Raw genomic sequence first — 16068 nt, forward strand, 5'->3', positions numbered from 1 at the left:
CTAAATATCAGGCGTTTTGATTGATAGTTAAGTACCCTCCTTTGAGTGGTGTTTGAGTTTTTATACACATTATTGAAATTTTTTCTTTGACCAGAGATTAGAGCGACAAGCTGACAGACATCTACCAGACACAGCGGGGGGTATCAGGAACAGCATCCGCAAGGACTGTTGGGTTTCGTCAATTTTATAGTATCGTTCGGGTACTATTTCAATAAATTTAAGTTGCTGATTCACACAACTGGATCGGTCCAATTGTACCCTCCCTCGTAGCAAATTTCCGAGTTAAGCGTCTCAATTTGGATATTTTGCTTTTATGGAAGGTTTTGTTATATCAATTAACGATTACTTTTAGGTTACAAACCGGGTTATATACTAATTATCTCCTGTTTTAGATGCGAACTACCCTAATTCTGTCGAAAATTACCATTTTTCGGCCAAACTGTTAATCCCAATTTTTTTGGTTGTCCAAAATTTTTTCAAACAATAAAAAGCATCTGCGCATTATTGTAGGTTGTGTTATTGTTTGTCGTGTTAATAGTTTTTGCCTTGGTTATTGTGTTTCATAGATACTTGAACTACAAAACACTTGAACTGCTGCAAGTTTGTCTCATCACTGGGCAAATCCGGTTTTTAGTCTGAAGCTAGATTGCAGTACTCATGACCAAGACTTAATTCAGGGCCGTGCCCTCAAGGTTACCTGTCAGCGCAATTCATTCTTGTTTTTTCGATAGATTTTCCTCTTCGAAGTCGAGCTTCATCACTTCTACCCAATTGTCGAGGCAGCCATCCGACTCGACCTCGTAAGATTTTGGTTTCTCTAGTGTACTTCGGGATCGGTCTCTTCTTTCAGTAGACTTCGAGGGTTTCGTGATGAAAAATTCATGGGACTTTTTGAGCGGTTTAAAGATGGACGCTCACATTGTAGTATCATGTGACACCGTGGTCAGATAGGGAACTGATCGGACCTCGGACATCGCTGCTAAATGTGTCACAGAGGAGGCTTCAACTTCTGGCTGGACTAAATTCGTCCGGTCTGGCGTCTTGCCGCTGCCTTGGGTCCGGTCCTTTTCCCTAGATTCGAATTTAGTTCTCGGTCTCGGGGCGCTTCTGTGTGTCTGGAGTTTCGGAAGCCAATAGTTGGCTTGCGTAGATTCTCGCTAGTGTCTGACTGATTTGCTCGCTTGATGCTAAATAATACCTCATCGAGATTTCGCATCATGAGGTCGGCCTTAGCAGCCAGTCTATTTTCCAGGTTCGTCATTGTCTGAGAACTAGTTCCATCTTGCTAGTTCAAGAGTTGCTCAACTTCCAGTATCATTCTAGATTCTTTTTCTTCCGATTCCCCTGTGGCTCTTTTCGTTGGTCTCAAGGGAGCGAAACCAGATGGGAATCCGCTAGTCTGGATCTCAGCCAGGCTTTTAACTTACAACTTCTTGTTATTCCTTTTCAGAATTGAACTAGAACCTGCTTTCCTAGAACTTATGCTTGACATCGTCACATTCTTTCTTTGGTTAGCCAACGAGGATTGTTCCTTTCTCCGAGTGTTGCTCTTGATCTCTTGGACGCTGACTTAGACGCTTGGACGACCTTTTTGTTCTTCTACAACTTCACATTTAAAATCCTACCTCTGTTGGCAAGCTCGGAAAATTTTTTGCTGTTTAGTTTTCTGCTATTTGAACAGTAGAAGAAAAATAAATCGTTGACTCACAGTTCACCATATCGAGTTGAATATTTTTTGGTACAATCGGCACTGTTTTTTTATTATGGTACAAATGAAACTTGGTACAGTTGGGACTCTACCCTTCAACTCAATTTGGAACGCTTTTCAAAATTTTGTTTAGTTTGGAATTGGTTGAAATATAGCAACAGGAAATGAGCGAGATAACAATGAGCTTAGAGCTACAGACAATAAAAGTATGCGATTACGAATCAGATACTAAAAAGACAGCTGTTATAAGGGCAAAACCTCTTAAGGTTAAACGAAAACTTAATCTTTTGTTTTTTAAAACAAAAAGAATTGTTTCAAAAGCATATGGTGTTGAAATTAGAGTCCAGCAATGCATTAACAGTTCAAATTAGCATGACCTAAATCAAATTTGAACGTTTTCTAAGCTAGATTAACTTATCACTCTTAGAAATTTATACAAGTTTATCGTGCGTTAGTTGTCCCAGCTTCGGCAAATTGGCTAATTTAAAACGGTCAAAAACTTTTTTAAAAAAATCACAGATAAAATATATTTATAATTTTAAATTGAACATAAAGCCTCAATGTTTCACTGATGGTACAAAAAAATCAATGCATGTACAACTACTCCACGTGCGTTCGAAAGTCGGAGCATTAAAATCCCGAACGTTGAGCCTGAACAACAACAAAACTGCTTGTATTAGGGCGATGCCGTTGTTTTTTTAACTACTCTTTATTGACTAAAGTGTTCAATTTAAGCAGTTTTATTGTTTTTTTTTAAAAATGAAAATACAAAGCGCAAAATGTTATAGTAGTTAGAAAAATAAAATATAAAATTCTAATTAGAAAAAATACGGTTGAAAAAGTTGATTCGATACTTTGTAAAAAGTCCCAAATTTAGCAAGCCCCTCGTATCAGTGATCAAAACGATAAAGATTTAGAGGTCAGCCGACTGCGTCCGAAAACTGATACCAGTTAACTATGGCTAGCACCGAAGGAAAACATACTGATTGACAGAAATGATAAACATATGAACTAGTTTGAACATTAAAAACTTTTTTGACAGACTTTGACATTCCCTCTTGTAATTTGAAATTTGAATGAATAAAGTTAAATGAAAATATTAGAATGAAAAAATAAAAACTCAAATGAAACGATTTTGGCAACTACAATATACATCAACGGTAATGTATTTTAGATAATCTTTTTGAGTTTTCGACCGTAAACAGTGGGACCATTACCTGGCTGCTGATAGTTTTAAAATTTTTTTAGTGTACTCAATTTTATTTTTCTACCCTTCTTCTCAGTACATTTAATTTCATCGCCACCTTTCGATATTTGGTCAATCATGTTCGCGCCCAACTTGTTCAACGCGGTCCATTTTGCCCGCTCCTTCGTGATGCCGTTTCGTCATAGCTGCTGGCAGAGTCCTGGCTAGTGTAGAATACAAGCCATTGCTTCCGACCTTCTGTTCGAATCGGCCATTGCCAATGCTGATTCAGGTTGCGCCTGTCATTCGTTGGGTTCGTCAAACACGTTCTTATTAGTTATTTTACGCTACATGCCCGACTTCTTTCGGATTTTGCTTGTTTCCACAGTTTCGCAGGTTTTTGCTCGCTCAGTACTTTTGCTTGTACTTGCTCGCCCGTTTCGTCTTTGTCGCGATTTATTGGTCGCTTCTGCTTCTTCCGATCGTGTGAAAAAAGTTAGTTTGTTCTTTTCGGTGGCTCCATCCTCTCCGTGGGCTCTGTTAGTGCACGATTCTGGAGTTTTAGCTCGTGATTGTCCCTCGAGTAGTACCAATACCATTAGTACCTTCCCCATTACGACCCATTCTTGCTAGTGGCCTATCGTGTTCGTCTTCGACTCCAAGCATCTTCCTTTTCGCCCGTCTCATTTTGCTGTGGTCATCTTTGGTAACGCAATGTCTGTGGATACCAGCTTCCGTAGCTCCCGTGGTGCTGGTGGGCTCGTGAGTACCACTGGCGTTTTTTGCTTCGGCGCAGCGGTCTTTGCTTCGGCGCAGCGGACTCCGAATTTCCTAAGCAAGCTACTGTTACTCATTTGTAACGTGCTTGCTTTTTCCGCAACCATTTTTGTATTCAGAAATCTATACTCAGTCTTCGCTCTGTTGTGCAATGAAATTTTGCTCCTGATGGTCCTGCCTCTTCAATGGGTAAGTCTGTAAATCGGGTCGTTGGTTCATTTCCGCACACGTTTGCCTGGTCATCAGTTAATTGCGGGGATGTGGCATTGATTGCGCTGCCGGGCACTTTCGTCCAAGCAGGCAGGTTCAAGTTTTAACATGTTTTAACCGTTTAAATTTATAAGCGCCCTGTTTGACGTTAGTTTCGGAATTTGAGCGTTGCGTTTCTCAAGAAACGGAAGGCGCCAAGGCCGAGGGCCCTTTCGAGCATCTTCTCCACGAGATTCCGGTTTTTTGTGTGCATATGTTAGAATTGAGCTTTCAAACTTCATATTGTTCGCTCAACGCATCCCGTGGCGCCATGTTCCTTCACTGACCACTGTGCTATTTCTATACCCTCTCCAATGCAGAAAGCTTTTAACTCCTTCTAAATAAAATAAGTGCATGGGCCGACTTGATTTTTCCTATAAACCCCATGGTTGATCTGGTTTCTGAGTTCTCATGATTGCACATCTTTTGAGAAATTTACGAATCTTGCTTGCTCAATATGTTTTATAGAATGTTGCTGATGGCCATCGTAGTACATTTCTATTGCTATATATCATAACTTCTTTGATTTAATTGATTCATCAAATACTTTTTTTCGACCCAAAAAATCTAGTTGGTGTGCCTCGTTAGGCTCCTTTACTTCTGGAACTTTTCCTAAAAGTCGCTACTTTCAAGGATAGGGTGTCTTTTAAGAATTTTTTTCGAGTTTTCTAAATGATTACACGTTTTTTTGGCGTAAGAATAGACATTGTTAGTTCCTGTGTAACTTTCTTTGGAATTTTTAAATTTACCAACTACATTAGAGAATTCGTAGCGTGGCTCTCGATTTATGCAAATTCCTGCATTGTGATTGACTGGTTTCGTACTGCGTGATAATTCTCCCTCTACCGACCGTTTTGACTATCGATATTTGCATACTTGGGATTGATTGACGAAGAATTGCTCGCCTGTGATATTGTTTAACTTATGTCCGATTGTTCGGATAAACTATTATTATCAAATTTGAGGGCGCTACAAATTGACTTAATTTTTGCTACCGTGAACACTCTTTCCTAAATCATAAGGGGTTTTGCTTCGCTATTTGGGATTCGGAAAATGTAATCTGCTAGTCCGATTTTAGCCCCTGGCTTGTGCTTCACTTTGACGTCGAATGCAATCAGGCGGTCAAGGTATCTTTTTAGTCGGCTAAACATTGTTTTTTTTCTAATTGTTACCAGTTAAAAACAATATGACGGCTTTGTGATTGTTTATGGCTGCCCAGAACATAGTTTTAAAAACTCTGCCGCGACACACTACCGCTAGTTTCCTGACTTGTTTGTCGAGTCTTTCTTCTTGGCATCGTTCAGATAATGCGATAAGAACAATATTGACCGCGAACCCTCGGAACCGAGCTGTTCTAGAAGGGCACCTAGGCCATTGTGGCCTGCTTTGCAAAGTATCCTTATATCCTTATGGACATGTGGAAATATGTGAGTTCCACTATATTTGCAACTTGGCATTTCAATTTCTCTAATTTGACATTCTTCTGGCCACCGGAAACGGTTTTTCTTGCTTAGCAGCGACCATAACGGTGCTGATCTTTTAGTTCTTGCTGAGAGGTGTTCCTCCAAATTATATATTGACCGCATAAAAAATTTCGGTTGCGATAGTGTGCAGGATCGTCTCCGCTTTGTGATTGAGTCCGCGTTTCGGATTAGCGGCGTTAGTTTGGTTGGCGTTATTTTATGGCCAAACCATTCGCATTCTTTTTGCGCGAATCTACATTTAGTTAGTTTAAGCGCAAAGTTGTTTTATCTAGCTTCATTGAGATCTTTTCAACTGTTGACGTGTTAAATTTCTGGTCCTATTGTTACCACCAGTATACCAACAATGCTTGCATGTGACTACGGATAATCTGATAAAATCGAATCAATTACCTTTTGGAATTGCGTCGGCATAGTTGTGAATCCAAAAAAACGGTCTCCAAATGGCATGTCCCGTCCATTTCCCCGGACTTCCAAAAAATTATATTCGGACTGAGTGGCAGTTGATAATACGGGTATTAAAATCCATTGTCGAAAATTATTTTCCAACACTTTTTTTCTCGCTGATGTTTACCCGACCGTACCCATCCATTCTTCAAAATTCGGCATTTGATTTTTGTTATAATGCACCTGTTTATTTAGTTCACGTACCTCGAGAGCAAGTTTTACCCATTCGTCCTTTTTAGCAGTTCCTATTAATGGTGAGATGAAAGATTTGTCCGTACAATCCTCTATTTTCTCCCTGTGCCCCTGACATATGAGTATAAATATTATTTGGCATCGATTTTATCTTGTAATGGCATCGGAAATCTTCTCTCTTATTGTTGGATGAGCGTTAGATTCGCAAACACTTTTGCCAGAACCTAATATATTTGAATTTTTCAGACATCTTTAAAAATTGAAGTAGCTCTACCGCTGCTACAGTTTGGAATATCGATGTCCACCTCGTACTGTATTGTGATGACCTTCTCTTCTTCTCTCCTTCTAGATCAGCTGCATTCCCAGTATGCCCATAAAGTTCCGTCCTATTATCGACGGTCAATTTCGACCAATTACTTTGATGGATGCTGAAGCCGCCGACCCTTTCGACCTAATTTGACCGGCCTCGTTTCAAATAAGTGGAGTTTTATTTTTATAGTTAAGGCACTTTTGATCCTCCGGTGTTAGTTCGGATAATTTTACATGTCATCCGGATCGAACGGTTCACCGTCCTCCTGTCGTCGAATTATACCTACAAAAAATGCATGTAACTCCCTTGGTTTCACATTGATTCATAAATTCTCTCGTAACTTCTGGTTTGTCGTAGTTATAGCATCTGCGATCCCCAATAATAGTTATGCCTCGGAATTGTCCTCTCCCTTGGACTGAGCCGTGTGCTCTCCCTCGGGTCTTCCTATATCCACCTCCTATTGTCCCCACCGGTTCCGTCTTGATTTTTAGTCCTCCGGCTGTCTGCCCACTTGCAGTTGGTCCCCAGATGTTGAAACATACGTCTGCTCCCCCCCGTTCATACGACAGCGTTATTCGGTATACTTCCTTCGGTGTTTTACTAGATCTACACAGCTCGTTTTGGGCTTCACATTTTGTCATGTTCACGATGAATATATATCTCAATAACCGTGTCTCCAGCAGTCCGAAATTGCCCCTTGCCGCAAGACTGCTCAACACTGAGTGAAATTGCTCCAGTGATTTGCCCATCTTTTCGCGGCAGAAATTTAAACACCTCGTAGATCTCGGTTCGCTCCTTTTTAATTTCTCTTTCTGTAGCACCAAGTAACCTTGGATAATGTGTGGCTGCCAAATCAAAGTACGGTCTCCTTTTGTGCAATTCGACTAGTCCTTTTTCCCCTAGGCACAAGTACTGATTCGAGATTAGTGTTTGTTCGGATCTATTCTATTCTTACCTTCCACGTCCGCCACTAGGGTTCCTAAGGATTTTTGCAAAGTATAACTTCGTGGGGTTAAGGGTTTTTTTTGCAACTATTCCTCAATTGAAACGGCCTATCTAAAAATTCTTTGGCCTGCCGGCTGTGCCTTGTTAAAAAGGCTGATTTGATTTGTTGAATTTGAGCCCAAACTTAATTGTATCAGTGATCAAAACAATAATGGACGGTCTAAAGACGGTCTCAGACATTCTGAGGGCTGGTACTTGTCAACGATGGCTAACATCGGAGGAGAACAGAACGATTGACATAAATTATAGACAGAAAAGCTAGTTTGAACTTAATTGACAGGATTTAAAGACTTTGAGAGAACCATGCCTCAGTTCATCTTGGAACAAGTTTCGAACCGTGCTAAGTCGACACTTTCTATGTTAATAGAAGAAAAACATTGTTACTTGCTTATTTTAGCAAAAAAGATCACAATTGAAATATTTTTTCGTTCCGACTTCCGAAGGAGCATATATTCTCGGGGGGGGGGGTTTCCTCCAGAGAAGTTTCAACTTTTTAATGGCTAGTTTTTTGATTCCAATGTGAGATCATGGTCAGCAACCGACACGGACAAACTACAGAGTATAGCAGATCGATGCTACCGTTTTGTGTGGAATAATGGCAAGGCGGGCGCGCTACTACGGATGCAAAATGAAGGAGTCAATAGCTTCCAAATACGGAAGGATCTGGGAATTGAAAGCATCAGAACAAAAGTAGAGATAAGAGCTCTCCAGAGACTCGGGCATGTTCTGCGAATGCCGGATTGCCGTGCCGTCAAGAAAATTGTACTCGGGAACTGGGCCGAACCCCAGACAAGCTCAGGCTACCTGAGGAATGGCCTCATTAGCTACTGGAAAAGAATGGTTCAGGAGGCAGGGGAAGACTGGACCAATGCAGGAAACCTAGCAAGCGACCGTATGAAATGGAAGAAATTCATACGAATGAGGCACCAATACCTACTGAAATGGGAGGAAGCAGTAGCGGAACATTGTAGGAAACAGGAGGTGGTAAATAGAAAGCAGCAGATACAGGATGATGGACTGACATGCAGGGTGGAGGGGTGCGGTAGAATCTGCAAAAGCAAATCGGGCAGAGCAACACACGAGAGACGCGGTCACCGCCAGGCGGGAAAAATATTCGAGTGCCCCGGATGCAAGCGAGCCTTTCCGGAAAAAGCCCAGCTCACCAACCACTACAAAACCTGCAAAAATCGTGACCAACAAAACGACGAAATCACTACCAACAAATACACAGGTCTCAGACCTAGAGTGAAGTGCCCAGGTTGCGGTACGCCTATCACATCGAACAACCTGACCAAGCATATGACGCGACACGGATGCCAAGATCTCCGAACCCAAGGCCCCAGGGCGTAAATGGGAAACAAGACAAGACAAGACAATTATAGACAGAAAAGCTAGTTTGAACTTAATTGACAGGATTTAAAGACTTTGAGAGAACCATGTCTCAGTTCATCTTGGAACAAGTTTCGAACCGTGCTAAGTCGACAATTTCTATGTTAATAGAAGAAAAACATTGTTACTTGCTTATTTTAGCAAAAAAGATCACAATTGAAATATTTTTTCGTTCCGACTTCCGAAGGAGCATATATTCTCGGGGGGGGGGGGGGGGTTTCCTCCAGAGAAGTTACAATTTTTAATGGCTAGTTTTTTCTACATTAATCGAAGTGAATTGTTGTCCTGAACTGAACATTAAAAAAGTAGATTTTACCTGTGATTAGTTTATGAAAAGTTCTGAGGGTTTGAAGGTTGTTATTTTGACCAATTTGCGAGCATTGACTTTTAAGATTTATTCAGTATTAGCAATCCTTTCATTGAGGCAATTAAATTGAGTCGTTCTATTTGGCGTATTTAATACTCTGCTTTTTGCGAAATCTATTTTTTTGTACTTTACACAGCGTGTGGGGGATGATAAAGAAAAATCTCTTAGTCAATTTTTTTACTCCATTTTTTTTGCAAATTTTATCCAATTTTAAAGCGAACACTGCCCCATAGCAGTTAGAGAATTCAGGGCTTCGGCCTGATTATAGCAGTGTTGTTAAATGTTAGTTCAATTCGTCGATAGCCTGGTGAGTCTTTAAGCGGTTATCAAGCCTACACAATTTGATTTAAGCTGAATTTCGGGCTGCTTCATTTATATATTGGCGCCCCTCAATTTTTTGTAGATAACTGAATGTTTCTTGCGCGATCTAAAGTTGACTATCTCTTAGAACTGATGCCGCATCAGAAAACTCAAGGGTCGCTCAGGCATTGAGAAGTGATAAAATCATCACATCGGAGAAATTTCAGTTAAGGTTAATTAGATGAATGGAAATTATTGATGAGAAATCATTGATTGAAGTTAATGAAAGTTCAATTTACTCTTTCAGAAACCCTTCGATGTCTATTTTCTTTTTCTGGGTTGTCTCGTATCTTTTCACGGGAGGCTTCAGGTTCCGATTGGACATAAGGGAGTGATCGGACACAGGCCTTGGACTGAGCTTCAAATTGTGTTCGAACTTACTGTACTTACTGAGCGAAATATTAACCAAACTATTGTGACTATTGCCATCAGTTGAGAAGTTCTGCCGTGGGTAATGTTCGCTGATTTTTGAGTCCGAATTTTTTTGCGACTGTACCCGTCCAAAACTGAACTCCCTAACAGTCAGTCCCTGATAGTCCGCTTGATCCAAAGTTTTTCTGTGTTTATCATTTTTGTTGCCTAATTCGGCTACTTGTCTGTCTTTTTCACGACTTGAATCGACTGTCACGGCGCTTTCTTGGTTTCTATCTTCGGAATCTTTATAACTGTTGTCATCGTTCCCTGAGTGGACTTCATCAATGAATCTCAATTTTCGATGCCGCACTTCGGATTTGGCGCTCGCTAGTCGCACTTTTTGCTCTTGGATCTCCAGGAGTTCGGGAGCAATCGCAATGTCCGAATTCAACCCAGCGTCGTCAGCAGATATAATAGGGTCCCCAATTTTCACTTTCTTTCCATTGGGTGTCAAAATTTGGATATCATTTTTGACTTCTGAGTTTTTAAGAGAGACGTCTACTGAATTACGGCCACTTTCCAACCTGATGTTAGATTTCCATTTCAAACTCTTTAATCTGTTGTCCGATTCGCTTTCCGAGTCGTTGTAAATTCCAAGTTCTTCCAACTCGCTCTCCAACCGACTTTCAACTCTCTCCTGGTTGTTCATATCTTCGGTCGCTCTCTTTTTCTGGCCAAAATTATCAATTTTGAATCTGAATTCGCTTCTTGATTTTTGAGGATTTTGGTTTTCGTTTGATTTGTTGAGACTTTCGTGGAATTTTTCTCTTTCTTTCTGAAGCTTTTCTTCATTTGCAGTTCGCTCTTGACTTGCTCGGAGATAAATCAATCCCTCGTTCTTGTTTTTGATTTTGGAACCTTCGCCGAAAATGGTAGTTGGCTTAGGGCGTTCAATTGATTCATCCGGCTTTGTTTTTACAAATGAGTTCGGAGAGTCAGAAAAACAAGCGTTATTTTTCATATCTGTTGAAGTTTCGAAACTTTGGGACATTATTCCATTCAGTCTTAAATGAGAAGCAAAAAAACTTTTCGTTTCTTGTTCAGAATTGTTAATCAACTGCATTGATTCCGAATTAAGTCCTCCAATTCCGTTCTTTGAAATAAGACGCTCGGTTAAGGACAACTGCTGCATCTCGGCTCCTCTCGGGTAGCTCAATGAATTGTTCGGCATCTGCGCTGCTTCAGGAACTGAACCGGTTCGAGGTTTCGGGTTCAAAGATGTTGCCGGGATTATGCGATCTTGGCTTGTAGCCGTAGAACTCATATGTTTAATGTTACTTTGATTGTTTTTCCGAATTTGTTTCGGTAACCAGTGAAGTGAGCTCTGATCTTTGTACGCTTTTTCCAAGTTGCGCATGGTTTGATCGTTTCCTGAAGGTTTCACTGGATTCGAAGAGCTCGCAACTTGCATTGAATTTTTACCCGGCTTGTTGTTCCATTCGCCGAATGGAGACAACATCGACTGTGCCTTCTTTTTTGCGTCTCGGAGACGATCTTGTTGTCGTTGTTGTGCAGCTGATGTTTCCAGCACATGTTTGTGGGTTTGAGGAAGCGGCGTGAATTGCGTTGAAACATCCCGTCTCGTGGTCCCTTTTTTGGTAAGCCCGCCGACTTCAAACACTTCGACATCAGCAATCGAAGTCTGAGGCTCCGAGTACAGTTCGCTAAAATCTACCATGCCTGCGAGCCGAGACGGACCTGAATCTACCTCTCGCAAATTGATCAATGATTGTTCCCGCCTTTTTGTACTTGCGTAGCGCATTAGCGACTTCTTACTGCTAGCCGATTCTTCACGACTGTCTTTTCTTGCCTTCTGTTCACTTGCATCGTTGAACTTAGCAATTCGATGTTTCGAGTCAGAATTTGCTTCGTCAAGCTTGGTCATCTTCGTTTCAGGAAACTTGCTCATGTTTTTATTCAATTTCAACTTTGTTTCTGTGTTTGTTAGTGTAACGTGTCTAAATTTGTCCAACTCTTTTTTGGTTTTAAGTCGTTTCACTGAAGTTTTCAGAGGCTGCTGTGTCATTTCCATCATGTGGATTGGCAAACCATTGTCATCGGAACTATCTGAGCCACTTGTGCTACTCTCGACTTCGGAATCCGAGGCCGCTTCAAGCATCTGGGCCAGATCTTTCTCTGAAATTGAAGAAATATCCCGTTTGATTCCCTTCGCCGCCCATTTTTTCATTATTTCTCGCCTCAAATCTAGTTCTAATTCGCTCAGAACTTTTGCGTATTTTATCGGATTCGGGTCTGAATAATCGAGCAAAGTGTCCAACAGATGGTATCCTAGGAGTTCGAGGTCTTTCGTGCTGAAATGGAACCCTCTTTTTTGACCTAATGTTGACCCACAGAAGGTCGACTCCATGGTGTAACTATTACTTATTCCCATGTTCCACATGCAAATTCGACCGCATCCTTCCTTGCTTTTCTGCACTTTGAACTTTGAACTTTTGTAACTAAATGCGCTCGGGCTGTTTTTGGACAACATGAATGGAAAGATTCTCGATTTGAGTCTTTGACTTGACACGGACAGTTTTTCACATCCGTACATGAACACATTTTGCTTGCGACTATGGCCGTGTAAATCAACGTACAAAACGACGCCAATCTCGTCTCGCATTTTCTTGATTAGCTGTCTCGTGGACCAAATTGTGGGGTATGCGTCGCGTAGAGCAGATTTGTAGTTGCGGTTCAAGTCCCGGCCGGCTAAGGAACATCGATAGTTTCCTACTATTACCCCGTCTGGATTCAACATGGGAATCACTTTGAAGATGAAACTCTCACGAAGTAAGTTTGCATCTGGGGAGTCGCCTAAAAGGTAGTCTAAAACACCCTTCATCATCCAACTCGCATTCGATTCACCCGGGTGCACTCGGGCTGTTATGACCACACTCTTTTTGCCCCCAAATGAACCCTGATTTGACCTCGATACTTGACCTGGCTGACCTCTTGCAGGGTTTGTGATTGTAAGAACGTATGCAATGTTACCACCTAGACTTTTGCAGAGAATTCTCTGTTTGCAAATCTTGGATTTAGCTGGATGGTCTGCTATGTCTTGCAGATAATTCTGCAGCATGGTGTAAGTATAAGGATAACAGTGAGCAAAGTAGCATTTATCTTCAGGGCCATTTAAGAACTCAAACGAGAAGGTCAGAGAGTAAAAGGGGCGATGACTGTCCGGTCGCTGTGTGTTGTTTTTAAAGTACTTGATATCGAATCCCTCCCTGCGCCAGCCTATTTTTTTGGTTTTTGAGTCTATTTCCGAATAGAAGCACGGTTTCATTCCAGAGTTGTATAAGCTGTTGCTTTTCATTAGGTTTACAATTGTGAACTGATACTTAACTCCAGGCTTTGCGTTTGAGACTTGAAAATAGAACCACTGCGTGTGTTTTTCAGTATACAAATCGTAGCGAAGACTTAACTCGTATTCGTGGGGTCCTAGTTTTAAAGCTTCTTCTAAGTTGGCAGATTCGAATCGGGATTCGAACTTTAAGTTATCTAAATTGGAATCCGAAAAATTAACCGGTCGCAATTGGCAGTTTCCACGGACGGCGGACCGTACAAAGTAGTCGGTATGTGTGGCAATGTATTGATAGACTAACGTTCCCCCTCGATCTACACCCTTAACCATGGGCGCTGGTTCAGTTCCGGTAAACTTATAAAGAGGCTCTGGTTTTTCAGGAACCCAGTGTATATGCTCGATTGGTTGTGGAAGCACCTGCATGTCAAACGGGTACTTTGCCCCGATGTTTGGACCCACCATCAATGCGAAGAGGTTTCTCGGTTCTCTCAGCTTGCTTACTTGTTTTCCATCTTTCAACAACATCTGAACCTGGTTCGACTTCGCATCGTCTTCGTTTTCATCTACGTTTCCCATTTCGTTTCGTTTTGATTCTGTTTCTCGCGAGAAGCTTCGTTCGGCTTCGTTTTTCGACGAGAAATATCCGTAATGTTGAAGATGTTTTTCCATGAAACTCTGGTAAGGATTCAAATCAAACTTCCGGTGGAATTCGTGGTACTGAATAGAGGAGTGTGATAAGCTATTCGATGCCATTTTCAATTACAATTTGTTTCGTATGACAACGAAAAACTGTAAAAATGGTTTTCAAATCAAATGGTTTTGTAAATATCTCGCTTCGTTTAAATTAACTCGACCGAAGCTATACCTATGATATCAAGTATAACAGCTTTCACTTGACTATGATCAGTTCGTGATGGTATATTCATTCATGTGGCTTAACTTTTAATCAAGCTTTAATAAAAAAAATCATTGATAAATATTTTTCGAAACTCGAACGTGCAATTTAGTTTTTTCGCATGCTTGTAAAATTTTAATTGAATCAATTCAAGCTTTGCGAGAAACGTACAGTATTCAAATCATCAACTATTTTGATATTACCACCTATTTTGCTCACATGCAACCAACATGATCTGAAAATCTTGACATTCATTCGCGCCGGGTCCGAAGGTGACTTTTTTAACTTCAAAACAATGAAAAAACCTCTCTTACTAAGATAACCTTGTGACTCATTGGACTTTTTCAATTGTTTTGAGAAGTGTGTGCTTGCGAAACGTCAAAAAAATCAATGAAACGAACAAGCTAGCTCACAATGGGGCAAAGCCTTTTATGTTAAGCCTTCTAAAGCCTTTTAAGCCTTCTATTTCATAAACCGATCAAAGATTTATTTCTAAAGAACATTTTCTCGAAAAACGTTTAGGCATGCAACTGGCCTCAAGGTCCTTTATAGAAAGAGCATGGGTCTTGTAGCTTAAGTGCCCTTTCTCTGTATTTTATACACTCAGTCACTACAAAAACTTCCCCCTCGGTCTGGTTCTGAGTAATCAAGTACCGTATAAAATTATGGCTGCACCTTTTTTCAAAACAATGTACTCAAAGATACTACATTTACCATGTGTTTGTTGTTGTTGACATATTGGGGCAGATAGCTGAAATATTTTGGAAAACAAATCAAAGACGTCTGCTCTTTGATAAAAAACTTAGTTAAAGTTTTCATATGCGGTATTCGAAGAAACAAGGCGAAATATCTGAAGCTGGTACTAATGCAGCGTTGCGAGCGCCAGCTGATACACGAATGCGGTTAAAACTTTGACAGAAAAAAAATGTTTTGATACTTATATGAGCAATCGGGCGCATATTCCAGAGACTTTTGTGCAATTCGGGAGGAGTCCGATATAGTAGCAAAAGTTTATCTATATTAATAGTCCCAGTTTATAATATTCATTCTAATGGAAGCAGAGGGCAAAGGAGTTCCATATTCCCAAAGTTGTTCAAATTTAAGATATATTTGTGCATGCTTTGAAAGGTTAACTACGTACGCAACCAAAACCAGGGCCTGCAAGAAGCCTTTGATTTATGTTGCTAGTACCATGGATGTTCTTCATTTATTATTTTGCGCCCTCCACTTCTGTGGATTTAGAACTACTAGTTTCTGTTTTGAACACCATTTTTACTGAGCGAACAAATTAATTGAAAGAAAATCATTCTATGTCAAATGAAGGAAATTCTTCGAATAACAATAATTTCATAGAATTTCATGAAGGAAATTCTTCGAATAACATAGAATTTTTCCTCGAATAACAATAAAACAGCTAGCCTAAAACCTTGTTTTTTTTCAAGTTTTTTCTTGCGTCTTAGTAAACAGTTGAAAATAATTTGCGTATTCAATTTTAATCGAAAAGATGTTGAGCGGATGTTTACTCGTATAGACGCGCTGTCTTCACAAATGGAAACAAGACTGCTCGTATCAGAGCGAAGCCCTGAATGCGCCGACCCACCAGCGGATTTAAGGGGAATGGGGTTGCGGATCGCTCACCCTTCCTCAGGGATTCGGCCCCTTCCGACCCAAAGGGTCACCCTTCCTATTTTTTTGAGGTATTCATTTCTAGCTGACGGACCGTAAAAGTTTTCAAAAAAAGGCGACTTTGGCGCCAATATGGGCTTATTTCGAGGGGGAAGCGCGCGCCGAAAAAAAGCAGTTGGTCATCAAATTTTGTCTAGAGAAGAAAACCACCCTGAGCGCAATTCTTCGAAAGTCAAAATAAAAAAATGTCATTAACCCAATACTTACTATCATAAAATCTCACATATTGCATTATTTCACAATTGCATCAACAGCTAAAAATCTGCATCAACTGTAGCACAGTTGATGCACAGTTGAT

The 16068-nt window shown here is 40.6% G+C and overlaps 2 protein-coding genes across 2 annotated transcripts in view; one reads left to right on the forward strand and one right to left on the reverse strand.

Annotated features, from left to right (window-relative positions):
- LOC134849377 (kelch domain-containing protein 1-like) overlaps positions 1 to 16068 on the forward strand; it is a 381010-nt gene that overhangs the window by 118657 nt on the left and 246285 nt on the right. The window lies entirely within an intron of this gene.
- On the reverse strand, positions 9633 to 14121 carry LOC134849251 (cytosolic carboxypeptidase 2-like). The gene has a single exon (XM_063866495.1). The coding sequence runs from the start codon at positions 13940 to 13942 to the stop codon at positions 9707 to 9709; it is 4236 nt and encodes a 1411-aa protein (XP_063722565.1). The 5' UTR covers positions 13943 to 14121; the 3' UTR covers positions 9633 to 9706.

Source organism: Symsagittifera roscoffensis, chromosome 1 (assembly GCF_963678635.1).
Source record: "Symsagittifera roscoffensis chromosome 1, txSymRosc1.1, whole genome shotgun sequence".
Taxonomy (NCBI): domain Eukaryota; kingdom Metazoa; phylum Xenacoelomorpha; order Acoela; family Convolutidae; genus Symsagittifera; species Symsagittifera roscoffensis.

Excerpts from the sequence above, each read along its gene's own strand:
- LOC134849251 (XM_063866495.1), bottom strand. The coding sequence starts at position 13,942 with ATGGCATCGAATAGCTTATCACACTCCTCTATTCAGTACCACGAATTC.